General features: G+C 54.4%; 1 protein-coding gene across 5 annotated transcripts in view; it reads right to left on the bottom strand.

The window, feature by feature from the left end:
* Nucleotides 1-8,541: 8,541 nt before the first annotated feature.
* Nucleotides 8,542-27,839, bottom strand: part of ZBTB7C (zinc finger and BTB domain containing 7C) — a 378,357-nt gene continuing 359,059 nt past the window's right edge. For all 5 annotated transcript variants that reach the window (XM_067699155.1, XM_067699158.1, XM_067699154.1 and 2 more), the window contains 2 exons: nucleotides 21,435-22,655; nucleotides 8,542-11,055 (listed from right to left, as the gene is read on the bottom strand). In XM_067699155.1, the coding sequence (XP_067555256.1) occupies nucleotides 10,404-11,055; nucleotides 21,435-22,639 (1,857 nt within the window). In that variant the 5' untranslated portion in view covers nucleotides 22,640-22,655 and the 3' untranslated portion in view covers nucleotides 8,542-10,403. The remainder of the gene's footprint in view (nucleotides 11,056-21,434; nucleotides 22,656-27,839) is intronic.

Here is a 27,839-nt window from a genome sequence, read left to right as displayed (position 1 = left end):
CCAGAAACAGTAGCCAGTGGGCATGAGAGGACATGGTGCAAAGAGCGGAATGAGGCTGTTAGGGACTAAATGCATATGCTCCCCTCACCCCAACTCACATGTTGAAACCCTAGTCACATGTGATAGTACTAGGAGGTGGGGTTTTGGGAGGTCCTAAAATAATAGTATTAGATGCGGTCATGAGGGTAGAACCCCTGTGCGTGGGATCAGTGGCCTTCGAAGAGTCATGAGTGAGCTTGCTCCCCCTCTCCGCGCGCTGGCACGTGAGGACACAGCAAGAAGACAGCCATCTGCAACCCAGAAGAGAGCCTTCGCCAGAACCCCAGCATCCTGGCATCCTGATCTCAGACTTCCAGCCTCCAGAACTGTGGGAAACACATTACTCTTGTCTCTGAGCACCCCCAGTCTGTGGTATTTGGTTACAGCCACCCAAATGGACTAAGAGAGTCCCTGTCCAGTCCCCACTGCAGGAGCCTGAGCCTGCTTCAGGCCTGAGGGGGATGCAGTGATGGGAGATGGGAAAGACACGGACGTTTGATGTTGGTTTGGGCTGGACTGTTTAGCTAACTGAAAGTAAGACTTTTCTTATACCTGATTGTGACCAGAAAACATATGGGACCTTCTGGAAATGTGGAGTCAGAGAAGGGAGATTCAGCAGAGCTGGGGTGAAGGAAGTGGTGGGGAAATGAAGCCCACCTTGCTGGTACCCCACCATGTCCGGCTCCTTCAATAAAGTGCAGGCAACTTCATGTGAAGTCAAAACGCACAAGCAGTGCAGGGCCCCTGCCTCCTGCCAGACTTCACACCCCACGTCCTTCCTTTTCAGAACTTAAGGGACCACCACGGCTGGGGCCCCAACCTCAGTCTTTCCCTAACATTCACAGGGCCTGGGTGAGAGTACAAATAGAGGGCCACATGTCGTGTGTCTAAATATTTAAACATAGAAGTCAAGATAACAAATTGTTAAATAAACTACGTTTAAATAAACTACGTTACATCCTTCTGCCCTGACAAGCATAACTTCATAAAGACCTGGGAAGCCAGGTTCCAGTTAGAGCCTCAGATTCCTTGGGGTTCTGGTGGGGCAGAGTCAGGCCTCTCTTCCCACCTCTGACTCCATCCTGCACCCTGAAAGGTCTTGCATGTGAACCCCCAGTCCAGACATGTAAGCTCTGTCCATCCTCCCCAACAAACAGCCACCCCTGCTGTCCTCAGGGGAGCAGCCACCTGTCCCCAGAAAGAAAGACCTGGGGAGAGGTCCACAGAGGAGCTCGGAGCAGGCTTGAGGCTGTTGGGACAGGGAATTGAGGGGTCCTTTGTCCCCTGTGCATGAACTATCTAGAAGGGGCACAGGCTCCTGGAGAGCACACCCCCATCAGCTCCTTAGATTCTGTCCCCTAGGGAGAGCCCTTTAAAACACGGGGCCAGGGCAGCCGCCTGGCTTCTAGGCCAAAGGGTAGGACTGATGACGCTTCCTACCTTTCCAAACCTAACTCTTCAGCATCTGCTTCTGAAATCACGACTCCTTTCCTGGCACGTGGCCCTGGCACAGTGGCCTCTGCTCTGCTCCCTGCCCCACACCAGTGTGTGTGTGTGTGTGTGTGTGAGTGTGTGTGTGTGTGATGAGAACACAGCTCTTCTGAGTTGCTGCCTAGGCATTTTACAGCATGACAACCTTGCTGCACCAAGTCTGGACATTTAGATGCGGACCTCAGTTTAAGATTCCCACTCCAAGTTCCTGCTTTGCTTTTCCTGGGGTTAGAGTTAAGGTCGTGAAAATTTAGTGACCTCCACCCTAAGCACCTTATAAGCAGTAGGTGCTTGCTCCCTTCTCTCCATCTCCCGCTCGCTCAGGACCTGGGATGGAGGACTGCCCTTCCCCCAGCTCATCTCCACCCCTGCCCCGCCCCATTTCCGGGATTTGTAAGTAGTAAATCTTGTGACTTTATTTTCTTTGTGTGGGTGTTTTAAAACTGCACCTCCAATCAAAATGATCCCAGGGAGCTCCCTGGCGCCGCCGTGTGGTTGGCTTTTGCCTCCTCATCCTGCAGGCCACAGTCTGCATACTCTTCGTTCAATATACCGGCTCCCGTCGGCCCCGCAAAGCGGTGTGCCAGTCGCTGTCAGCCCCAGAGTGGTCCCTGCTTGTGCCCTGGGAGCTGAGGGAGGTTGGGCTGTAATCGGGCAGCATCTGGAAGGAGGCCCAGCCACATGTAATCACGCTTCTGCAGTTGAGTGGTTCTCCCTGGGTGTCTTCAAACAGCGTTATGTGCTAGGCAAACCCTGAGAAATTACCAGCTCAATCATTCTGACTTAAAAAGAGGATGTCCTTGTCACTTCCTCCTCCCAGCATCCCACACGAATCACTGGCAATTGGTTTATCGTTATCAGATTATCCAAAACAACTCAGATAATCACTGGGATAAGTAATGTGTGCAGCTCTGCTTCTCCTTCCCTCCTTCCCTCCCTCTGCCCCTCCCCTCTTTCCTCCCTCCTTCCTTCCTTTTCCGTTGGAAGAATAAGCAACAGGAAAAAGGTAAGGAAACATAACTAAGCACAATTATTTAAAATGCTATTGACGGATCACAGAAGAAAGAAGAAAGAAAATCAACATTGATTGAGCATCTATTAAGTGGCAGGTGGAGCTGGTGTTTCCCATGGCCCCTCCGGCCCCATCGGATTCCCCCAAGTAGATGTTATCTCCTCCTTTCTGTGAACCAAAAAATGAGGCTGAACAGGGTGCTCAGTAACAGGCCCCCTGCCCCCGTACCGGGCAGAGGGCCCCGCCTAAGCGCAGACCAGAAGGGAGCCGTCTGAATCCTTCTGAATGCTCTCCAGGAGCTCCCTCTGGAGGAGGAAGCAAGGTAGTGAGCCCCTGTATCCCCCGGGGTGTCCATACTGGCACATTTTGCTATGTTCTTTCTTGCTGTGTCACTCTCTCTTCCCCCAACTGCTATACCACCCTCTCCCACAAAGGCTCACTTCTGTAGGACATCCCAGTCATCAGAAAATGAAAATGCACTTTTGCATTTCGGAGTGCAGCTCCTATAGGAGTGATGTAGAAATGGCAAAACAGAAGACCGTTTTCATTAAAACACACATTCAGGCTCTGCTGTGCGGATTAAATTAGGAAAACCATTTTGACGAGGGAGGCTCAGCGTGGAGCAGACTTCTCAGCAAATTAGCAGAGAAGTGTGGGTTAAAGTTCCGGGTCCCCGGATGTAACAAGAAAGCAGAGATGGCTGTATTCACTGCGAGTGAGAGGGGGGACAAACGAGCCGTGCTGCCGAAGCTTACTGGCTGGAAAGGCAGCTCCGAATGTTTCATAGGCTTGGGGAGGGTGAAACTGTGAATGATGGTTACCAGAGCTGTAGAGGGCTGTGGTGCCTGGAGGGAACTGCCAGTAGGAGCTCTATCTAAACAGACTTCTGCTCCCAGTGGCCTTTGCCTCGTTCTGGGCCTCAGCTTCTAAGGGGACAGTGCAGGGCAGTTGGCCAGGAGTCAGCAGACCAGGCTTCCAGCCCTGACTCTGCTAGAGCTCATCCTGTAGCCTTGTCCTCACGGTTTTGCCACTGAGCTTTGGGCCCTTCATCTGCCAGGTACTGCATGGATACGTGACATGTTCTGAGGCCACCCAACATTACTGGAGCTCTTCCTCTGTTTGGAGAATTTGCATCCCGAATCCTTCCTTCTCAGGGCAGAAGCCAGAAGCTTACTTGCCCAGTCGGCCTGCAGTTGGGCTGAGGCATGGGGCCTGAGCTCTTCCAATCAGGAAGGACTAGAGCGATGGGAGCAAGTGCAAGTGTGTAGAAGCCGTTTTCTGGGGAGCGTGGTGGCAGAGAGTGGGCCACGGGGCAGAGTCCCAGGGTCCAGGGCCAGCTGTTAGTGGGGTGAGCTGTGAGGTCTGGGCCTGTCATCATCATCACCATCATCATTAGCAGCAGCAGCAGCAATCACATCTCTGCTGGAGCAACTGGCCACAGCGTGGTTTGGGGGTGCTTCTGGGTTCCTGGCTTCCAGGCCATGGACTCTGCAAATTAGCCGAGGGCACCCCTTCCAGACATTTTACTGACATCTGCTGGGAAACTGCTATGCTATGGAAATCTAGTACATGGTATAACAAATATACAAACCTGTCTAGGGTGTGAATGGCGCCCCCTCAAAAGCCGTGTTGTGCGGTATGCAACCTGCGCAACTGAACTTGGCGGCCCTTCGAGCCTGACTCTTTGGGCTTTGTGGAGATTCTGTTAGGGACTTAATTTCCTTTAGTAATTGCTTTTTCTACTTAAGCTACCTGAGATGGGGTCTGGCGTTTGACTAAGAACCCGATTGGTACAAATAGGGATAATGACACGTGCCTCATAGGTGCCAGCTGACCAATCGAGGTAAGAGTCTCCCAGGGGCATAAAGACTTCTGTTACTCTGCGGCTTTGTGCTTAATTTATTCATTTTTAGAGGAACATGGGAAACGGGATCTGATTCACCCTGTCTTCCTTCCTTATTCCAGAAACCTATTTGTTTATTCTTTTGTTCTAGTTGTCAGGGTCACAGTTCACGGTTAAATAGAGGAATCACAAGGATGGAAATGAGAGTGTGTGTTATAAATATTCCAGTGGGGAGACTTGTGGGAAAAATGGCTTTGCTGGGTCTTATTGGTGCACTGCTTGGTCTCCTATTATTACAAGGAGGGATGACATCAGCCTGTGTATCATTAGTCTGATGAGTGAGTGAGTGAGTGAGTGAGTGTGTGTGTGTGTGTGTGTGTGTGTGTGTGTGTGTGTGTGTGTGTGTGTATGTGTGTGTGTGTGTGTATGTATGTCTGGTGCAGATAAAGTGATCAGTTTTGAGGTTTTCCGGAATTGTCCATATTTGAGATGTCTTGTCCTCATGTATTAGGCTATTTCTGGGCCCATGTTTTTTGGTTAGGCCCTGTGGGGCTGCCCTTTAAGGTCACAGCCGCCCCTGCCCAGGGTGTAACGAGGAGGGAAAAATGAGCAGGGCCTCCCCAGGGAATGCTCTCCCCATCAATAGCTGGAAATGTGCGTTTGACTCAATCCTCAGTACTTCAAACCTGAAAGGAGGAAAGAAGCTGTTTGCTTGTTTCCCACATCCCCTTCCCCTCTGGTGCCCGAAGCAGGGAGGGGAGAGGAGGGCGGACTGGGAGGCTGGGGCAGGCTGGCACCTGCCCACCGGTCTGATTTCGAGGCCCTCTGTCCAAATCAGCCACCCTTGTTTGGTGCCTGGGGCCTGACATCGTTTTGCTGGGGACTTTCTTTCCACCTCGAGCAAGGAGCAAGGGCTTCAGAGGCCGGAAGAGGGAGCCTGTGAGTCGTGTTTGCCCCTGGTGGCTCCTATCAGGGTTTGGACAGAGGGGAGGGCAGAGGGGAGAGAGGGCGTTCACATCCTGAAGGGCAGTGGTGGGGGGAAGAGGCACCAGGAGAAGGGGAGGGGGAGCACTGGAGGGGTTGGGAGGTAGGGCACCTGCATACAAACATCCTGGATTCCAGAATCTGTCCCTGGTCTCTGGGGGCCTCTGACCCTCTGCACGGAGGCTGCATGTCCCTCCTGCAGGAACTTCTGACTCCCTGCTCCTGTCTGAGTGACAGACTTTTCAGATGAGGGGAACTGGCCGAGGAGGCCTCCCTGTCTTGCTCTCACCTTCCCTTCAGAAGCCCGCACTCCACCCGGCTCTCAGAAGGGAAACTGCACACACAGGGGAAACCCAGTCGTGCCTGTTTCTGGAACTGCTCCGAGGAGCCTCAGGCGGAAGGGCTGGGGAGGCTCCCAGGACAGGAGGATGGGGTCTGCGGAGCGCTGTGCCGGAACACAGGGCAGGGACCTCTGCGGGATGCAAGTGGAGACCTTTGCACCCCTCGGGAAGTGCGGGCCCTGGGCTCAGGTGAAGAGGCCTGAGACAGAGACAGTCTGACTTCCTGTTGGTTCATTAGTGATCTCCTGTCACATCTCCAGGGTTTCGAAATAAATCAGGGCCTTTTCTACCCAGAGTCCTGTTTCTCTGGCCCCAAGTTGCTGTAGGTCATCGGGTGGGGGGCTGGGCGGGCAGCAGGCAGTCATACGCCACCAGGCTGGGTTTTGTGAAGGTGTCCCACCTCATCTGTTTCACTTGTCCCCCAGTCCCCTGGCACAGTCCTTCTTCCGTGGTCATATGAATATATATAATATAGTCTTCTTTTCACAAATCAGATGGTAGTGACCCAAGGGACGGGTCATCTAGAAAGCCCTCCTTCCATGCAGGAATCTCCTCATTCTTGAAAGCTGACATTAAACCCTTCCAATGACGGAGAGCTCCCTCCCTCACGAGGGACCTCATTCCCCTTTAGGACAACTCCACTTGTTAGGAAATCATCTTCCTTCCTTTGGACATCCAGCTGTCTCCTGGAATCTCTCTCCTGTTGGTTTGAGTTGGCCAAACTTTTGGTAAGATCCTTCCTCTCTCTGACAGATCTTTAGAAGTTCCAAGGCCTGTTCTGATGTATCCTAAGCCTTCTCCTCCAGGGTAAGATGCACCTGCTTCTCTGGCCTGTCCTCAGTAACTTCATCCTCCTTCCTGTCCCTCCCCCTCTACCAAAGACCCCTTTGCCATCAGTACCCCAATGCTGGGGTCTGAGGAGCAGACTGTGTCCTGCGTGACTGTGAAACACCTGCCTGGCCAGGACTAGAGGCGACTTGACTCCCATGAGAAACTCAGGAGCCCCCCAGAGGTCAGGGCCCAGCGGGCCCACTTCCCTACCTCTTCCCCATGTTCACCTCTGGCCCTCAGTGGACACCTCAGTGGACACACGAGCCCCAGAATGAGGACCCGATGATGCTAGAATACATGTGCTGAAGGGAACCCTGACAGGCAGCTGGTCTTGTATTCCTTGCACTGGGCCATCCCCTCATGCCCTGAGTCAACCGTGAGCTCGAGCCTCTCCAAGCTGTAGGGTAGCCAAGGGACACTGACTTTACTAGATCCTGCGGAAAAGGCAAGTGATGTTCAAGATGATATTTTTATATTAAGACAAATGCATATCTATCATGTGATAGAATGTAGAAGCATGAATTTCAAAGCCACTACCTGAGCTCTCAGAGGAGTATCACACTCCGGGAAGGTTGCTTCAGGCTATTTCTTTAGAATTCAGTTCCCAGTCCCCCAGAGGGCTGGCTCCCTTGGCGGAGGGGTGTTTAAGTTGGGTAGAAAACTTGGAGAGGCTCTAAGTTCCTGAGTTTCTTGGAGAAACTCAGTCTCCTTTGCTATTAGAATGAGGCAACGGAGGACCAAGGTAGGGAAGCGATTAGCCTGAGGACACACGGCTTGGAGTCCAGACTTGGAACCCAGATCTGTTCTTTCGCCTGGACTGAGAAATGTTGCATTGGGTTTATAAGAATGCTTACCATGGCGAGAAAGGGGATCTGATCACAGAAAAGTGTCTTGGGCTTAACCCTTGGTTATACAGAAAACGCAGTGCAAAGACCAATTTTACTCAGAGAGTCTGTGCTCCAGGTTCTGAGTAGAGTTGACACCATTCAATGACAGCAATATATTTTCTCACCTCCTTCAGGGCCTAGCATTCTGTTTGGGAAGGATCAGGTGAACGAGGACGAGAAGTCCAACTCCAGTGCCAAGGAATAGAGGGAAGAAGGCCGAGACGGTAGCAGGGCCAGCCAGAGGCTGTTCTGGAATCCAAGCCAGGGAACTGGTAGGACTGATGTGTTAAAATGGTCAGCAACCCTTCGACCCTCACTTGCTCACACACAATAGGCTGTACCTGCACGTGTAAACACACACACACACACACACACCTCACACTCGGGGTCATAGATACCCAAAAGCTTATGATCAAGCAGAGCCTCACACAATGCAGGGGACCACTGACGATCTGACCTCGCCACCACACAACCACCCACTGTCACCTGCAGTGACAATGCAAAAGGGAGTCAACCTGAACCAGGGAACTGAGTAAGTGTGGCTTTCTTTTACTTAAAATGCTGTCCCTCACGTTATTAAATAAGGGTCAAAGACTTGTGTTTTTTATAAAGGCATCTTCAACATTTTTATAAGTTTGTGACACCCAATTGTCAACCTCTTAAGCCACGGATGTCTACAGAGAGTCTTGTGGCTGTCACCTCTCACAGAAGTGCAACTCTCAATATCATTTAATCAAGTCAATTAATACTGTTTAATAAATAGGCCAGAAAATTAGCTGAGAGTTTTTCTCGGCGGGATGCAGCGTGCGACCAAAGTTATGGAAGATTGTCCCTTGAATCACTAAGGCAAACCTTGTTGAGTGTCATTTTACATAAAGCAATCACATAAAAAAAAAGTTATAAATAGAAAAAAATTCCAAAGTTCTCCCACAGACAGGGAAACTGAAATGTCCCCCCCCCCAAAAAAAAGGGAAACAAAACCAAACACTACCGTCCCTACCTCCATGACCCATTTGCTTCAAGTTCTTGATCATACAGTACTCGACATCTTTGGATATGTTACAATGTACAACTCTAAACTGCAGACAAGAGAAAACAAAAAGAACTAACCAGTCGTCTGAAAAATTGAGTTTATGAGAAGTCATTACTTTTACAAAATAAAAACAAAAGCCCCAACACCACTGGTTTCTAATTTGTTCGTTTCTCCTCGTTTTCTCTTGTTTGGCTCAGCCCCACTCCCTTGGCTGCGGGGGGAACACAGGCATGTTGGCTGGTGGGTCCCAGAAGCGAGGGTCAGAAATGGAGACAGGAGTGTGAGAGGCAGCTGCCCAGCAGATGACGTCTGAGGACGAGAGCGTGTCAGCAACAGTTCCCTCTGGCTGAAAGGGCAGCTGGTGGTGTGTGGAGTCACGGGTCTCTTCGCCGGGGAGCTGGGAGAGTGACAGAGTCTGTGGTCTTCTCTGGCCTTTTTGTTTTTTTGCGTTTGCTCAGGAAGAAGCCAAGGCAATAGGAAGAGCCGAAGTCTCTATGCCCACAGCTCCTGGATTGGGGACACCAGCCCTGGGCCATCTGCACAGGAGAACTCTCCTCCCTTCTCTGGGCTACTGAGAAACAAAAGAAAACTCAGCAAGAAAAGGGAGGGAAGGACAGGAAAGGGGAGAGAAGATCTGGAAGGCACTGGGCCAGCAGAGCTGTCTTCCTTCTCAGGACCGGCTACAAACCAGAGAGCCAGGGAGAATGCGTGGACAGCCCTCACTCACAGAGCCCTCCAAGCCCATATTGGAGCCAAGCCTCTGACTTCCCACACTGGACAGCTGGCTTCCTCCCTGGGGGACCACGGAGGGGTTGAGGGTGTTCAAACACAGCGATGCCAAAGTCCTGAGAAGCCCCCAACTGAAAAGCAAACATACACCTGGGTAACTGGGCATTTTGTCTGTTTCCGGGAATCAGGTGGAGAGGGGCAGCTGCCAGGTGTTAAGAGGAGGACCCCATTCCTTCCGTGTTGGCCCTCGGAGTCCTGAAAGACTCCTTATGGCATTGGAGGGACCACGCAGAGGTGGGGACAATGCGAGATGGTAGCCCCCGGATGCGCACAGTGGCCTGCCCGGAGGGGAGGGGAGGATTTAGAGTTCCCCAAGGCTGCCTGGGGGCTGTGGACAAGCCCACCCCAGCCCTCTTCCTCTGTTAGCCTGTCTAGTTTGGCCACATTTCTCACCTGTGCCAACGTAGAGGTGGACGTGATAAAACTAAGTCCAGTGAAACAGCGTCACCAGGGACGTTAAGACTGCAAAGCCCCTGCTCTCTCAAGGCTTCTCTCTGGAGGGATGGGCACGTTCGAGTGTGTCGGTGGGTGGATGGGAGGGGGAAACAAAATTTCCAGCCCCCTTTCACAGCAGGGTGAAACTGGGGTACAGACGGCTGACCTGTCCGCGGTCATAGGACAGGGAGGGAAAAATGGGCCCGGACCCCAGGAGACCCTCTCCCTGCCTATAGGTCACTTCCCCTAAGGATCCCAGGGCCACTGGAGATGGGAAAAATGACCCATCGGAACAGTGTCAGCAGGGACTCTGCCTTAGAGTGGCGGGGCTCAGGATGTGTATCTCGGGACCCTACCTTCAGCCCTGCTCCATCCATCCGGTCTGCCTCTGGCCAAGCCACCTCCCTCCGTCTAGCCCCACACAGCTCCAAAGTGCTTCTGGACACCTGGTCTGGGGCCTCCTCTTTGGCACGGGCCCCTGTGAGTTTCTGTGTGAGAGCAGAGAGACAGCCAGAGAGGGGCCGGGCCTTTGGGGAGGGGATGCCCATCTCAGACCCCAGCACAGGGGAGGCAGCTGCCTCGGGAGGCCCAGAAAATACCACTGCAGCTGCTATTTGTTTTCCTTTTTTCTTTTGAAATAAAAAGTTCAGACCCATCGGATGGGGCAGGTGGGCCCGGGAGGGGACAGGGAAGCAGGACTGGGGGTGATGAGGCCAGCCTAGTTGTTGGCTTCAGACATGGAGGCCACGTGGTTGAGGCCGGCGAGCCCGGGGAGGCCGGCCAGGCCCGCGGCCCACGGGTCAGGCAGCGGGAAGTAGGGACGCGCGGCGGCCACGTTCTCGGCCAGCGCGAAGGCCAAGAGGCCCCCCGCGTTCCGCTCGGCCTCGAGCTGCGCGCGCCCGAACAGCTTCATCTGCGTCTCCTCGAACTGCCGCTCCAGCTCCTGCAGGCTCAGCGCGCCCTTGGGCGCCGCCAGGAAGTGCTTGGCGGGGCTGGGGCCCGGGAGGCACACGGCGGCCCCGCCCAGGTGGCCGCCCACGTCACCCAGCGCGGGGGGCATCACGAAGGCCGCCTTCTCCGGGGCCGGGCCGCCGGGCCCAAAGAGCAGGCTGGCGGCCCTCCAGGCGGCGGGCTTGCGGCCGCGCCGGGGCCGGGCCATACGGCAGCTCTGGCGCTTGATGTGGCGGTGCAGGTGGTCGGAGCGCGTGAAGCTCTTGTAGCAGAACTCGCACTGGTAGGGCCGCACGCCCGTGTGGATGCGCATGTGGTTCTTGAGGTCGTAGTTGTGCACGAACTTGGCGTTGCAGTGGATGCACAGGTAGGGCCGCTCCCCCGTGTGCTTCCTCATGTGGATCTTCAGCTTGTCCTGCCTGCAAGGCAGAGCCAGAGTCAGTCCCTGCCCAGAACCCCAGGAGCCACTCCTCACTCTCTGCTCCCCCTCCTCCAGAACCTGCTAAGGCTCCCGACGGCTGTGGTGTCAACCCTCAGGAATGGGACTCCTGCTAGAATTTACCTTCAACTACTGCGCCACCCCAAGCAGGTGTGGCTCCTCCCCTGGATTAGAGAGTGGATCAGGAGCTGGGCCCAGAGACGCTGCTGTCGTTCCAGAACGCCTGTTACGCATAAGCTCAGGAGGATGGAGCGCCCACTCTGTCGGGGCCTGTCTCATAGACTGCAGAATAGCCTTGCTGGGGACAGAGGCCCCGAAAGCCAGCAGCCTTTCATTAGTCCTCCAGTGGGGCAGCCACTTCTCATACTGGATGGCACCTTCAGCTCCACTCTCTCCAGGCCACAGGGTCCTTCCTCGAGGTTCACCCTGATCCCATCCCAGCCCCTGGGCTGTTGAGACCTGTCAGTCCTCGGCACTAATCCGGGAGGCTACAGGGATCAGGCACACCTTGTTCAAGTCACTCCTGCACTGTGGTTTCTGAGCCCCAGCCCTTGGCTCTCCTCTTTGTCTGCAGACGATTCCAGGGTTTACAAAACAGCCAGGTGCAACAAGAATGCAGCCTAAGCTAGGGCAGAGCTTTTCAGGGTTTAAGCAGTATTATTCAGAGGTAAGATATGACGTGGGGCTGCGGCTCCCATCAGCAGGTGTGGGAGCCTCTGCTCCAGCTGCAAACCCACTGCTAACGTGATGGGTGACCTTAGGTGAGTTACTTAACCTCTCTGCACTGAGCCGAACCTAGCACGAGACGTCAATGCCTGTTGTCCAGAGCTGATGGAGAGAAATTCGGGTTGTGTTGAGCTAGATTCAACACACCTCCTGGCGGTCTTGAAAGGAAAACAGGCATCTCAAGCCTGTTTCTGTAAAGACTGAATGCTGCATAAACCAGCTAAAGGAGCCTTTCAGCCACACAGAAGTGGAGGCAGGTGAGCTTCGAGAACTCTCAGGATCCTTCTGCAGCCTTCCTTGACCAGGCCGGGCAGGCCAGGAAGCTGTGTCCAGCCTCCCACCTCCTCCCTGCAGGTGTGGCTTGGGTGGAGCGTCTGCCTGTAATTTTTGGCTTGGTTTTGAGGTTGGAGCAGATGTGGAGCCCAGGCATCCGCCCTAACATGGCCAGATTTAAACCACACTCAACATAACCCCAGCACAGCAGGAGCGGGTCCTGGTCTCCTGGTGTCCCCTGGCCGCTAGAGGTCTCACTGGCTCTCATTTTCCGGCTAGTTCCCCAGGGGTGGGGCAGGAGAGAAAAGGACATTCATGAGTACACTGGCAGGGACCAGGGGAGAAGGACCAAAAGGACAGATCCGTTTCCCCCACCTGTGCTCCCTGGAAGGCTGGAGGGCACGTGGGGGGTGGGGGAGGAGAGTGGGGTAGGCAGGGCAGAGGAAGGGAGAGTTGGTATCCTTCACACACCAGACACCGCCATCCCCGTCCCACCAGCTGCCCCCAGGCTGCACAGTAAGTACCCCGCTGTGACATCTCATGTGCCCTTCTGCCACCAGCATGCTGCTCTTATGGTCTTTGTAACCCACATTTCATCCTGGTGATTGGATTTTCGAGCATGCTGGCTAGTGGATCTCAAACTTGATGAGCCATTATCAGGGTCTGATGAAACACCGAGTGCCAGGCCTCCCTCCCAGACTGCCTGAGTCAGTAGGTCTGCGGGGGAGAGAGCAGAGAGTTTGCATTTTGAATATGTTGCCGGATGTTGCTGCTGCTGGTGGTCTGAGAACCACTGGCCTAGGTTAATCCTTCAGTTGGCTGGTGGGCAGACTGAGGCCCAGGGAGGGTTAGGGTTAGGACCAGGGAGGTGAAGTCCCTAAGGTCACCGCAAGGGTAATGGCAGAGCTGGGACTAGAACAGCCTAGGCCTCTCTCCTCAGCACTGCACTGTGACCTGTGTAAAAATGTAGGGGTGGGGTGCAGAGTGCTATCTGTAGCCCTAGAGTGACGCTGTACAGTCCTGGGGAATATGTCTCGGGACTCCACACGTTTGCTCAGGCTCTGACGAAACACTGATGCTAGGTGTTGGCTCTGCTAGGTGGTTGGCTAGGCTCACGCACTGGCTGAGGGACTCATCCTCACCAGGGCCTAGTGGAGGGTCAGCTGAGAGTCACCAGTGGGGCTCTAAATACATCATCTCATTCAGTCCTCACTACAACCTTATAAGGGAGATTTTTAAAAAAATTACTATTACATATATTTAATAGTATTGACACCCTCAAATAATGGACAATGCAAATGGTAAATCTTCAAATGTCAAGGGCCTCTTTAAATATGCACTGCTTCCCTGAGCTTCCTGTTAGGGCATCTAAAGTAAATCACACTTCAGAGGCGACTGGCCCAAGTGTGGGAGACGTGCTGAGAAGGTGGCGACAATTTCCTCTCGTTGAGCACCTGCTGTGAGCAGGCAAGTACACCGTTTCAATGACCCTGGAAAGTCATTATTCACAGGCAAGGTACAGTGCAGGAAAGGGATCCCCATTAGGGGTGTGGGAGCCCCTGCTCCAGCTTCAGACCCCCCACTAACTTGCTGGGTGACCTTCAGGCAAGTTATTTAACCTCTCCATGCAGAGTTGAACCTAGGGCTAGACATCAGTTCCTATTGGCGAGGAATCTCCGTTTGCATGAGCTCGATTCAACACACCTGGATTAATTTCCTCACTGGGACTGAGGAATCGCTGGGGGCTCAGCGAAGTCAAACAGCTTTCCCAGAGGTACCAGCCGGTGAGGGGCAGAGGGGCATGGAGGGCTATCTGGGCATGGTTTGTTGGCAAGCTCTTCTGAGGATTTTCATACTGAGTGTTCCCAGCCTGAAGCCTGTAGGGGCTGCCTCAGGAAGTACAGCCCAAACAATCATACCAGGGCATCTGCAGCCAGCCTTCCATCTCTGGGGTCAGAAGACTGGGCCAAGCTGTGGGAGCAGCTCAGCCTGGGCAGGAGCCACTGTCCCCAGTGGAGACTTTTCATGGGAGCAGCGGGGGAGGAGGGTGGACAAACCTCATAAGTTAGTCCTGGAAAAAACTTAGAGAGCATTTAGTTTACTGAGAGCACGTCTGAATCAGTGGGCCCAGTAACCTGCATCCCTAGCGGTATGCTTCCCAGGACCTTGAAAATACTGATCTAACCCAGCCCATTTCCAGGGAGGGAATGGCTTTCTTGAGGTCACACAGCCTCCTTATTTCTGTAATGACCTTTCCATGTAGATGTAATGCGCGTGTGCATTGGCAGAGCAGGGCCCGGGCTCGGCACACTCTAAGAACCGGACCAGGTCCTTTGCTGCCCTGGGCCTCAGTTTCCTGACCTCTAAAATGGGAGGCTGTGCTGCACCATTTTGACCTTTGGTGTTCTGAGAGTGTTTGCATCTGGGAAATGGGCTCATACTGAATCTCTTTCTGGCTGGCTGGCTTCATGCATTGCCGCTCTTCTACCCTTGCTCCTTTACGCATCTGATCTGCTGCCAGAGGCATCATGAGTGAGTTGGAATGTTCCAGTCTGACTCTCAGCAGCTGAGCTCTTGGTCACTTTCCTTCAGGACTGGGGGTCCGGTGCCCCCTTAAAATCTTCCAAGCCCCCTAACCCTGTCCAAAGGCCTGTGTGCTAACTCACCCCTTAGCATGGCTTTGAAGTCTCCTTACAAGCTCATGCCTTCCAGTTATAAAGGGATAAGATCTGGGGGCCCTTGGGGACTATAGTGAACAATACTGTATTATATATTTGAAAGTTACTAAGAGAGTAGATCTTAGATGTTCTCACCACACACACAAAAAAGGTAACTAAGTGAGGTGATGGGTGTGTTAACTAATGTGATTGTGGTAATCGTTTCACAATATATGTGCATATCAAATCATCACTGTTGTACACCTTAAAGTTATACAGTGTTATATGTCAGATATATCTCAATAAAGCTGGAAAAAAGAATCACCCCATATCCTTTGCCAGCCCCCGTCCCTCCCCACAGTACTGCACCACATGGACACACTGTTCCCCTAGCAGGCCATGCTCTGGTCAGCTTTGCATCTTTGAATCTCCGTTGGCATGAGCTGGACCACCAGCCCCCCTGGCTCAGAGCCTGCCATATTATGGGATGGATGCTGGTAAGCCCTGGCTCCTTCCCCTTCTGTGCGTATCCTGTGTTTGGACACCACGCTCCATCCCTTAGGTTCCCACCAGATGTCCAAGCGTAGATGCCGGCACGTGTGCTCTTTCCTTCCCAGCCGTGAGCCCTCCTCTTCCCTGCACCCACATCCTTCCTCTCTGAGTTTACCCTTGCAAACTGCCCTGCCTGAAATGTCTACCACTCCCAATCCCCCTGATTCTTCAGTGGTCAAACTCACGTGCGGTCTTTCATAAACCCTTCTCTGTCCACCCAGGCCTTATCCTTTGCCCTGACCTTCCAGAGCACTTGAACGCTGCAGCCCGAGGCAGGTCAATTGAGGGGCAGGGAGGGAGCAACAGAGGACGATGTGTCAGCATCATCCTCTTCTGGCCCCTAAAGGCCCCATACGTATCAGCATTGCCCTCCCAGCAAGTCCCGAGCCCTGGGGTCCCAGTTTCCCTGTCTGTGCTCTGTGGCCCCAATTCAACCACACAGGTGCTCCTGGCAGATGGGAACACCTGTTCAGAGGCTGTCTTTCCTGCCTTTATTTCCCATGCATGCTATTCCCAGGGCAGGGCCGTCACGTGTGCTGTTTCCCTTAGCTGCCCCTCATGCCTGCGGAGCCACCGCCCTGTCCCTGGCTCCTGGGGCCCTGTCTTATTAGGCGCCTAGACAGCAAGATAATGCAGGAAGCAGCAAATTCATGGACAGTGAGCTGCAAAAAAGGAGCCAGGCTCAGGGACGTTCCCGTCAGTACTAATCGTGAGCGCGGGTCAGGACCTAACCGCACAGGTGGTTGGTTATAAGGGCTTCAGTAAAGCCCGTGAAATTGGCCCTTCCATCATTCTCGTGAGGAAGAGGAGGCAAAGAGAAGTGCTGTCATGTGTCCAGAGCTTTCCTGGTCTTGGGCAATATATGGGGTCATAAATCTGGGCGTGAACTTAGGGAGCACCTGCACCAACCCCCTCATGTTACACATGGGGAAACCGAGGCCCAGAGAGGGGAGGTGACTCAGCCAAAGTCACACAGCTACTTAGAGGCAGATGCAAGCCCTCAAGCTGGGGTTCCTGATCACCACGGCAGTGCCCTTTCCAAGGGGCTGCAGTCCCCAGGAGACACTGCCTTCTGTGTCCCCATGTGCCGGCCCTGCTCCCTCCGCACTTGTTCAGCATGTGGCCCGGATGGTACTGGAACCTGCTCGGATAAGAACCCAGCAGACGTTTTGGAGTTCTGCCCGGTGCTCCTCGCGGTACAATGGGTGGTCATGGCCGCGGCCCGCTGGTGCGGGGCCACTTCTCAGAACTGCCCAGTCCAAACCTGACGTGCTCCTCCCTCACCCTGTCCCCTTGTCTGCCGTCTCATCCCTTTACTCTGCACCTGGGACCCAGGCCAGGTCACATGCATGCAAGCCTTGACCGGTATTCCCCCTTCCAGCTCGGAGAGCTCATCGTCAAGAAAGATGAGCCAGTCGTGGTGATATCATTCCCCTGAGTGAAAGGAAAGGGCCCCGGGTCCTGGGCCTCAGTGGAGGCTCCCAAGTGAGGATAACGCTTTCCCAACACCATCCACTCAGACTTCTTGGTAACCTGATGGTCTGAGACAAATTATCTTCCTGCTGCCACTGCTAACGATACTACATTATCTTAATAAGGTCCCCAGAGCTGCCAGGAGTGGGAGAACTAAGAAAAAAATACAGGGGGGAAAAAAAAAGCATCATCTGCCAGGCTCCCGGCCTTGTTTGGAGAGGGAACCGTGGGGCGCCACGGAGCAACCAGCGTTTGGCTTGCTCTGGGGGCCAGGGGGTGGGGGCTAAAAGTTGCAGCCTTCACGGGATGTCGGTAGGGGATTCAGTGGAGACTGGGGAAATCGTGGCTCATCAGAGATTGATTTCTCGGGGTACAGAGCTTGGGTTGCCCATCCTTCTCCTCCACGGGACCACTGTCGTCTCAGGAGCTGGCCTCTTCTCACGTGTGGCAGTTTCTCGACTTCACCACGTGTCCGCCAGACCTGACTGGAGCGCCTGTGAGAGCCAGGCTGCGGGTGGGATGCAGGGGCTGCAGGAGGGAAGACTGCCCAAGCATGCGCTCCAGGGGCTCCCCCGACAGGCGGCCTGTACTCAAGGACCCACGTGGCAGGACAGGAGCAATTAAGAGTCTTCTGAGGCCTTCACAGGCCCAGGCCAGGCCTAGTTGGTGGTGATGACAGGGGTTGGGGCAACGAGGAGGGGGAGGGCCCTGTGAGGTGGGTGGGCAGGGAAAAGTCCCACCAAGGGCAGCAGCGTCCCTCTGCACGCGAGAGGATGAATACCTTCTTGTCCTCCCTGGCCCACATGCTCCCCGTTCTTCAAGGCGCATCCTAGGGGCCACCTCTGGCCCACGAACCCTGTAGTCCTGACCTTTGGCCCAGGCTTCCAGACTTTCTGGGAATAGAAGTAAAGGACTCCTGACGAGGAGGGTCTGGGGGAATCTTGGTCCAGGCTACCTCTGCCCTAAGTCCTGGAACTGTTTCTCTCTCCCAAGTCAGAGCCACAGGACCAGTTTCATCGCGAGCTGTCTCTGCAGCCAGCACAGACTGCAGCCGTCCTCAGGAAGAAAATGGTGACCTTGGACCAGGCTAGGGGAGTGGACACATAGACTCAGGCATAGACAGAGGAACTTGGAGTCCAGGTGATCATGGGATGGCCAGAGCTAGGAGGGGACAGCATGGGGCCAGAGATACACCATCTGGTTGAAGCCTTTGAGGCCTTTCCTGTGGCTCCAGGGGTGTCTCATAGCTGGAAAGGTCAGTGGTGGAACAACTGTGGGACTGGCTGAAATCTAGAGCTGGCTCGGAGGTGAGATTCCCGACACCAAGGAATAGACACGTGATGGTGGGGCTGCAGTCCCTTCTTGGACACCCACAGAATGAGAGCAGTAAGTAGGGCCTCAGGGGCAGAAGGGGCTCTGTTGGAAGGACGCCCAAGGCCCCTCCGCCGTGTTGCGCTGCTGAAGCCATGAAGAATGATGTTCCCACGGGGCGTGGACATGCTGGGAGCTGGCATCGGAGGCCATAACTCAGAGCCGGGGCCACCTTGCAGGGGGAGGGTGGGTCACTCCAACGTCCCCCAGGAGGGAGGGGAAGTGGGATCAACATCAAGAAGAGAGGAAAGGAGGCCTGACCGGAGAGCAGAAGCTCAGCTATAATTAAGCAAAGACTCGGGCTCCAGAAAGGAAAATAGTGTCCACGAGGAGGACGTGAGGGCAGCAGGTCAGGGGTCCTTCAGCCTCGCGGGGGGTCCAGTCCCAGGTAGTGGCTTTGCATTGCAAGGGAGTCCAGGAATTCCGAGTCAAAGAGGCAGCAGCTGCTGCTCTCAGTGGCTGCTGAAGACGCCTCCAGCTGAGGAGGGCAGTGTTACAGATGTTGGCGGCAGGAAGTCAGCCACAAAGGGGGGGCTCCCCGTGGAAAGGCTGCGAGAGGACTTGGCTATATAAAGAGTTACAGGCCACCCGGACCTGGACAGGCCAGGGTTGAGGCTCTCTGAAGGCTGAAAAGAATCCTGCAGGCAGCTCCGGGGAGGCGACAGAAGGGCAGCAAGGAACCAGCGATTCCGAAGAATGTGATGGGGAGGGGTGTCGAGGGGTGTCCATCATGGGCAGCCACAGCCCACAGTGAGAAATAAAGTCCCTAGGGGAGGAGGCCAAGAAACTCTCCTCCACCCTCTCCCCACTCCGGGTATCTCTGCTCCTGGGAAGGGGACCCCAGAGCTCTTCTGATCTGTCTCAGGAGGGCCAGTGCCCAGTGGGCACCGAGTGAGGGGAGATGTGGACGGAGGCGGGAACGAAGCTGCGCCAGCTGGAGACAGGCCTGGGGGCCCGGGTGGCTGGAACCCGCCCCACAGCTGATCTGGCCTGGAGGGGTGGTGAGCCGGCAGGCACAGCGACCACCCTGAGTGATCAGCAGGAATGTGCTGGGAGGGAGGGTTCTGGAATGCGACCCTCCTATACAACACAGCATTGAGGCCCAAACCAGGAGGCCCACGCAGAGGATGTTCTGGTGTCAAGAGGGCGAGAAGTCTGTCTCGACTGACCGAGTTTAAAACTTTCCCTAGGGAAGGCAGGGACACAGACCGCCATGGCCCTCACAGCGGAGTGTGGGAAAGGCCCGGAGGGAAGTGGGGAACGGAAGGGACATGGGGACTTGGTGGGGGGGCAGGGCAGACTCGCTCTGAGGTACCCTGAGATGCAGCACATCCCCTTGAAGCCACAGACAAGGGTCTCCCCTGGACGGAGGGGTGTCCCCAAGTGTCAGCCGTCTGTGCAGGGGACAAGCAAAGGAGGTGGAGCCCAGGTGGCAGGACTCAGGGGCTGGCTTTTCTGGACCAGGCCTGTGAAGGGTGTCCACGTCTTGAAGTCATTCCCAGGGGGCTGCGGAGAGGCACTGGCTCCAGATGCATGAACTGTGCTTGAATCTGGACTGGGCTCTGGTTTATCTTCCGTTATCCCTGTGCTCTTGTCAAGCCTTTACAGGGGTTCTATGGCTCTAAGGTGAATTCAGGAGAAGAGGAGGGAGGGAGGAGGAGGCGACGTAAGAGTGGCAGGGCCAGTAGTGGGGGGCACCCGAGAGGGGGTGAATCTCGGGGACTTTGGGGCCAGCTGCTCTGCAGCGGTAAGAGAAGCAAGCACTTGAGGTCAGCACGGCTGGGTGGAAGGGGACACACCCGGGGTATGGGGGGCCCTGCCCCTCTGCACCCGGAAATTCTCCCTTCACTGTCAGCTCGGAGCAGCTGGGAGATTCTGCTGGGGTTTCCTTCACAGAAGCAGCTGTGAGGGGACCCAAGGCCACCTCGGAAACAATCCGCGTTGTCTTTCGAAGCGGTCACCGGAAGACCCTGCAGAGCTGTTTTCACAACTGTCAGCTGAACACGTTTCTGTACCCTCTCTGGCAACCTCAAATCGAGTTTTCAAGCCGCCAAAGAGAGTGCGTCTCGTTACTTAGCAGAACTCATCTTGTTTTTCCCCCAAAAGCACTGCCCCTGATTTGATAATCGACCTGATGCCAAACATTGCATTCTCCTCAAAACCCAGAGCTTTGGGCCCACTGGGGCAAATCGAAAGAACGAGCCCCCAGCAATTCCCAAAGATGAACTGCTAGGGGGCTACGGGGTGGCAGCAGCACCACTGGAATAAGCGTGGGTTTCTCAAGGCGGGTTCTCTGATGGGGACAGGGGCAATGTGGGGAAGGGACCTGGTCTAGGAAGTCACAGTCCCAGGGCAGGTAAACCACATCCGACACACTGAAATGACCAAGCCCTGATGCAGGGCACTCACCAGAACCTTCCGCAGTGTGGACACGGCTGAGAAGGTCAGCCTCACATCAGTGACCACAATCGGCACCAACAGACCTTATCTCCCCCAAATGAGGCCCATCAAAACCTAGCACTGGACAAATCGGACCCCACATCATCCCACCAATCAGTTTTGACCACAAAAGTTGCTGTGCAGAGAAGGTACACAACACACGCGTGCTGAATGGGATGGAGTCCGGGAAAGATGAAAGGCTTATCGTGTACTGATTTCAAAGTTCAACTTTTATAACGGCATAGAGTTAACCCTCTTCCCAACATGGACAGTCAAGGGGGAGAACGTAAAAGGAGGCCCAGCCTTTAGGTCTGACCCAAAATAGGACTGAAAGGGCCTACAGGGGTCTCACTGGGGTTCAAGTCCCAGCTCTGCCATTTCCCAGCTGGGCTTAGGAGTGGCTGACTAGCCACTGGGAGACAGATCACCTATCTGTGGACAAAGCCCATGGCCCTCCCTGACTTCCAGGACGTGGCGGGGGCGGTAGTATATGTAATCCATTCAAGACAGGCCCTGGCATGCTGTTTGGGCTCCAAATAAAATAAAGGAGGGGCTGCACTCCATTGGGGAGCTTCAAACCGGCTTTCCTGGATCTACAGCGGGTGCTGAGATCGCCCCTCCCCGCTTCTGCCTTAACCAGAACAGCTCCGCTCTGATCTCTTTTGCATCTTGGCCTTATACCTAATAGCATATATAGGAAAATATCTGAAAATCACTGCCCCAGCTAATGCCTAGCACCTGTTCTGGCGATGAGCTTGCTGTGCATCTAGGATCCAGCTGGACCTCCCCTGACCTGGGTCCCTCTCCATCCCCGAGGCCCCCGGCCCTCCCCGCCCTGCCCCTCACACCCACAGGCCTCCGTTCGCACCTGGTGAAGCGGACCTCGCAGATGTTGCACATGTATGGCTTCTCCCCGGTGTGGGTCCTCATGTGCCGTGGCAGCTTCCCGGCCCCCATGATGACTTTGTGGCAGATGGGGCACTGCTGAGAGGCCTTGGGCTTCAGCTTGCGCTCCTCCACCAGCGGCCAGGGCGGGAAGAGGCCCCCTAGGTGGGTGGCGCTCAGGAAGTTGAGATAGGCACCGTAGTCATTCTCTGCCTTGATGGGGCCCAGCGGCCCCCCGGGAAGGTCCGGGAACATGGCCTTGAAGAAGTCGCTGGGGAAGGGCGGCGGCGGAGGTGGGGGCAGCTCCCCCCTCTCCTCCTCCTTGATCTTGCGGTTCTTGATGACCAGGTCTAGGGGCCCGCTGTCCACGGGCTGCTCGGGCAGCTGGGCAAAGGCACCGAAGTCCCCCGACCAGAGGTGTGGAAAGAAGTCCGGGACGAACGGAGATAAGGAGGGTCTCCTGTCGGGGATGTTGGCTTTGGGGTACAGGTTCTCCCTCAGCAGAGATTCAATGGAGAAGTCCCGGATCACGCCCAGGTGGCCAGGGCTGCCGGCCCGGAAGGAATCGGGGAAGTCCCTGGGAGCGTCTGAACAGGCCTCCGAGAGGTGGTCCATCCTGGAGGGGCTTTGGTGGCAGCTGATGTCCTGGGGGTCAGGCAAGTTGTCTTGATCAGCAAAGTCCTCCGTGTCGTCGTCCTCCTCCTCCTCTTCCTCCTCCTCCTCCTCTTCGTCCTCCTCGTCGTCGTCATCTTCGTCATCATCGTCGTCCTCTTTGTCATCCTCCTCCTCCCCGTCCCCCCCGGGCTCCATGATCTCCAGGCACACGTTCACGATGCACTGGATCTCCAGCATCCTGGCGGCGTTGAGGATGTGCTTGACGTTGGAGGCCGTGATGGTGAGCGTGGAGGTGTAGGCGAACTCCAGGATGGCGGCCAGCGCCTCGGGCTGGACGAAGTCGATCTCGTAGACGTAGGGCTGGCTGGCTAAGGTGCCGGCTGTGAAGAGCTTCTTGAAGTACTTGCTGCAGGCGGCCAGGACGGAGCGGTGGGTGCGGTACTCCTGCTCTTGCACCACCAGGAGCACATCGCAGAGCAGCCCGTCATGCCGCTGCTCGTTCAGGCTGCACAGGACCTCGCTGCTGTGGTTGGGGAAGGGAATGCCGATCAGCTCGTCAATGCCATTGGCCATGTTCTCAGCCAGAGCCCTGTGGGGACACACACAAGGAGAGACCGGGTTAGAGGACGTGGCCCCAGGAGGGGTTGCCAGCTCCGGGACCCTGGCCCAGGGAGGCCAGGCCGGTGGGCGTGCTTGCCCACCCCACCCCTGCCTTTGCTTGGGGCTCCCCTCCCTCCCCCTCTGCTAGAAACCCGGCCCCTCTTCCTCAGCTTTTCCCAATCTCACCTGGAACTCAGAGCCCCGCTCAAAAGCTGGGGCTTCTCAGTGAACCACTGGGCTCTTCCCGGGACCCCAAAGGCCATTGGAGTTGGGCTTGTCATTGGGCAGCTGACGTCTGCCTTTTAGCAAAGGCTGTGGAATCTTCTCGCAGGCCTGATTTCACTGAATTCCACTTTGGGAATGTGCGATTCCTGAACGCGGGGACGGACAGCCATGTGAAACTCCATTGCTCTGTATGCTACGGGAATGGTGGCTGCTACGGACTCACACAACGTCTGTGGGTCAAGCGCCAAAGGAGGAATTTTCTCTCATGACTCAGGGCTCCCTCTGGGAGAATGCTTTGGTTTATTTCACAAATCCTCTGACTGACTCCTCTAACAGATTCAGATTTTGCTACTTTTGGCTACTGATGCGGGCTGTACTAACGGAGGGGGCTACTAACGGTAGCTGGTTGTTCCCCAGCCCAACTTCATATGTGGCAGTCTTAACCCCCCAGTATGTCAGTGTTCCTGTATTTCGAGGTAGGCTCTTTAAAAGGGGAATTAAGGTTAAAGTGGGGTCCTATGAGAGGGCTCTCATCCAGTATGACCGGTACCCTTACAAGAGGAGAGCAGGGCACAGACACACAGACGGAAGACCATGTGAGGACACAGGGTGGAAGACAGCCACCTACAAGTCGAAGAGAGAGGCCTCAGAGGAAACCGACCCTGCCGACACCCTGATCTTGGACTTCCAGCCTCTCGAACTGTGAGAAAATAAATCTCTGCTGTTTAAGCTCCAGTCTGTGGTACTTTGTTACCGCAGCCCTAGCAAACAGATAACAGCTTCTAGGAATCTTCAAACCGATCTCGTGGCCCATTTTCAGCAAGGGAATGGGGGCCTTATGGCAGGTGTTCTGCTTTCTGACCTATTTCTGGCTTCATCTTAGCTGATGAGGTTTCCCTTCATTTGCAATTCTTGATTTTTTAGAAAATACTGACCTCCTATATGTGTATGTATATCTGTGAGCCATTTGACCTATAAATATTTATATTCAATATTAAATTCGAGCTCATTGTTAGCTAATTTATCATGTCTGTATTCTGTTACTCTTCGGGAAACATATCCCTACGGGGAGAAGCCTCTTCTAAGACACCTCAGCATTATCTATACACAAGACATGAAGTGTGGCCGGTCATAGCCGCCAGCGGTCGGGGAGGGGGGCGCAGAGGACAGCAGGCACCCCCTCCCTTCAGGGAGCAGAATTCACAACCCAAGTCAACAGATTCAACCTGGACCACAAGCCACCTCAATTTTTATTGCAGGGCACTGACGGCCCTGCTACTCGGGGCAAAGCTTGGCTGTGGCCCATGGATAAATCCTAGCAAAGGCCTGGCCCTTCCCCGGCTGCAATTACAGTGGGGAGAAAAGAAAAACAAAGTCTGGAAGACCCACGGCCCAGTGGCAAGAGCTTTGGGGATCCCCACATACTTATCCTCGGGATGTCTCTGCCCTGAGAAGGCAGAGGCAGTGGAAGGGGAGAAGGGAGAAGCGCCAGGCCCACAATATGTGCCCCAAGTGGCCTGGAGGCCCCAGGGACCCGGTGGGGTGTCAGGGTGCTGGGTGCTCTGCCCCCCTCGTCCCTGCTCCTCTGTGGGTGGTGGAGGGCCTTAGCCTTCCCCCAGCAATCTCGCCCGGGGAAGGTATTCAAGAGGTTTCCCAGAGCAAAGGCCTTGCTGCTTTCCTGCCTGCTTAAAAAGGGCCAGAGACCCCGCAGGCCGTGCATTCATTCTCTAAATAGACTTTGGGTTTCTTCCTGTGCCCTGCCCTGCTCTGGGCTCTGGGGATGCACAGAAGGCAAAGCAAGCAGGCCCTTGCTCTAACAGAGCTCACGGGGACATAACAGCTGTGATAAAGATGCAGCAATATCCACCCAAGAGGAATAAGATATCACCACACACCTATCAGAACGGCTAAAGTAACAACAAGTGACAACACATCGCTGTGTCCGCCTGGCTCTCTCTGGGTTCTCTCACTCTGGGGGAAGCCAGCTGCCATGTCATCAGGACAGTTCTTTGGCAAGGTCCACGTGGCAAGGGACCGAGCAGGTCCAAGTTACCAGCTGTGCGAGTGAGCCACCAGGAGAGCGGGTCATTCAGTCCCAGTCAGGCATTCAGGGGACAGCACCCCTGCTGACAGCCTGAGTGCGGCTTCAGGAAAGACACCGAATCAGAACCACTTAGCAAAGCTGCTTTGGAATTCCTGACTCATAGACACCGGGGATAGTAAACGTTTATTCTTGTTTTAAGTTACTCAGTTTCAGAGTAACTTGTTATACAGCAATAGATAACATAATAGATAACACAGGAAGATAACAGATAATACAACAGGCAACACAGAGACAACATTCACTTCATAGACATTATGGGTTTGTGATAGCTATCATTTCTGGCAGATGGCATTAAATGCTGTCTTCTGGCAAAATCAGTATATTACGACACTGGTTTGATAGATGGAAGTAGATGTATCGAGGAAATGACACCTTTTTCTAATTCCCACGAAGCTACCCTAATGGTAGCAGGGTTCTGACCCTCCGAGGAACCTTCTCACCTGAAAAGACTGTTCGTGAATGAAATGCCCCATCAACTATTAAAAGCCCAAATCATTAAAACCTCAGGAAATTAGTTCTTTCACGCAAGTTTTCTTGCTTGCCGAGGGCTTATTCTTATAAAGACAAAAATGTTTTAAAATGTTTTTCAGGAAAAATTCCCGCAATTCCTTAAACTTATCCCTACCTTCTTAAATAGAGGAGCGGGAACCCATTGGATGGGGTGTAGGTGATCCTTGTCTCACCCGAGCCCTCTGAGGGATGGACAGCACCACCCCTGTGCTAAATGTCCTGCTTCCCATGCTTTTGGAGCTGGTCTGCTTGGGCCTGGGGGTCAGAAACCACAGCTGTGTGACTCCGGGAGGCCCCACCGCCTCTCTGGGCTTCTCCTTCCTCATCTTGTCATTGGATGGACAGGGGAAATCTTACAACCGGCGTCATGACCATGAGAAAGCACAAAGTGGATCTGGCAGTGGGGAGGGGGTGACAGGCCTGGGTGACCCTGGACTTGAAGGCTGGTCTGTCCAGCAGTGACTTCTCACCATGGCATGGTTTGGAGTCTTTGTACCATTCCTGGAGGAACAGATGTAACCACAGAGCTCGGGGCTGTTTTTCCTGGCAGGAGGTAGCAGGGGAAGGGGGGCTGTGGTTTGCTGTTTTTATTAACTCTTTGGGAAAAAGTGCCCCCACCCTGCCTACACTCTGGAAGCTTCCCTGGTGACCCTAAGAGCCCCATGCCTGGCGGGCCCGCAGACAGCAGTGTTCCAGAGGGGATGCCATGTCCAGCCCCCACCTTTGCACCCAGGCCCTCCATCCCCTCCCTTCCATCCCTCCCATCACCCAAGCCAGGGCACTCCTTCTCCAAGAATAACACGCTCAGGAAAGAAAATTACACACACACACACACACACACACACACACAAACACAAAACCAAACCGCTCGACAGCTAGGAGAGGCTTGACGCAAAATATGAACCTCTGGTATGAAGGTGATAGAAAAAATATAGAGCCAAGAACTAGTGGCGGAGGAGGAAAAGGGGGAAAGAGGAGCTTGCAAATGGAAGAAGGAGATTAAAGAGCCAGAATGCAGGGCGGGTGAAACCTTTTCAGGTGTGGTCCCCATTCTAGAGGACATGAGGCTCACCACAGCCTCCCCTGGGCCTGTGTCCTCTGTGGAAGGTTCTAGAGCCCAGGTACGTCCAAGTAGCCTTCTGGCAAAGGCAGCACTTCTCATCTCCGGCCTAGGTTAATTCAACTGTAACATGAGAACTAGCCTCAGGTACTCTACCTGCCTCCCCCCTCTCTATAGGGAGATGGGTCATGCCCTTTAGCTCACCAGCTAAAGAGGAGGAGGGGGTGTTTCTATGAGAAGATCAGAGAAGAGGTGGAGCTGGAGCCTTTGGAAGGAGAGAGGGGGCCTTGGACTCAGAGAATTGCACTGTAGAAACCTGGCTCTAGAAGTCCTCCGAACTAATTTCTTGAGTGTGACTTGAATTTTTGTTTTTATTTGTGTCCTGTTCTAATCGCCAAATCAATCAAGCAGGCAAGCCAGCGTTTATAATAACAATCGATACCAGCTACCATTTATCAAGTGCCTGTAACGTGTCGGTCATTGCACCTCTAAGCCTTCTTCAATCAACACGACCGTGAAAGGTACATATTTTTATCATCACCTGCAATCTAGAGATAAAGAAAGAGTATGGAGAGGGTAAGTGTCTTGCCCAATGCCACACGCAAGTGTCCGAACCAGGGCCTGGACCCGGCTGCATTTGGTGCCAAAGCTCACGTTCATTCCCCTTATAACACTGCCCCTTACAAAGTCCGACTTGTGGGTAGGGGGATTTGGACCCTAGCCCCCAAAGGTTTAGAGATTTAATCAGAGGGCTGAGGGTTGTACACTAGGGACCTAAGACCCAAGCAGGCCAGGGGGGCTCAGGACTGAGCACCAGTGACAGAGGTATGGACACGGAGGCAACAGACCCCTGCGGGCTGGGGGATCGGAGCAGACTTCCAGGAGGAGGCGCCCTGTCTGATCTGTGAAGGATAAAGAAGGTCTCACTGGGCAGAGGGGCAGGAAGGACCTGCCCCGTATCATTTGGATCTGGAAAGCTTTGGATTTCTAGAGTCCCGCCTGAAGGTGTGTTTAACCTGGATCCTGAGCGAGATCACACAGGAAGCTGTTCTCAGCCAGCGTGTGCCTGAAGTTGGCTGACAGCCATCTGACAACAGGGGGATTATGCTGGGAGGTGGAGAGCGAGGGCCCTGCTTTAGGACCTCCCGGGTCCACATCCTGGCCTCGGGGACTAGGTTTCACCCTCCTGAGCTCAGTTTCTTCATCTGTTCAGTGGGGATGGTAAGAGTTGCTGGGCGGATCAAATGAGGGAAGGCACAGGAAGTGCTCCTGGG

This window comes from Pseudorca crassidens, chromosome 12 (genome assembly GCF_039906515.1).
Source record: "Pseudorca crassidens isolate mPseCra1 chromosome 12, mPseCra1.hap1, whole genome shotgun sequence".
NCBI lineage: Eukaryota > Metazoa > Chordata > Mammalia > Artiodactyla > Delphinidae > Pseudorca > Pseudorca crassidens.
Note: the sequence above shows the minus strand (reverse complement) of the source record. Positions and strands in the feature narration are given on the sequence as shown.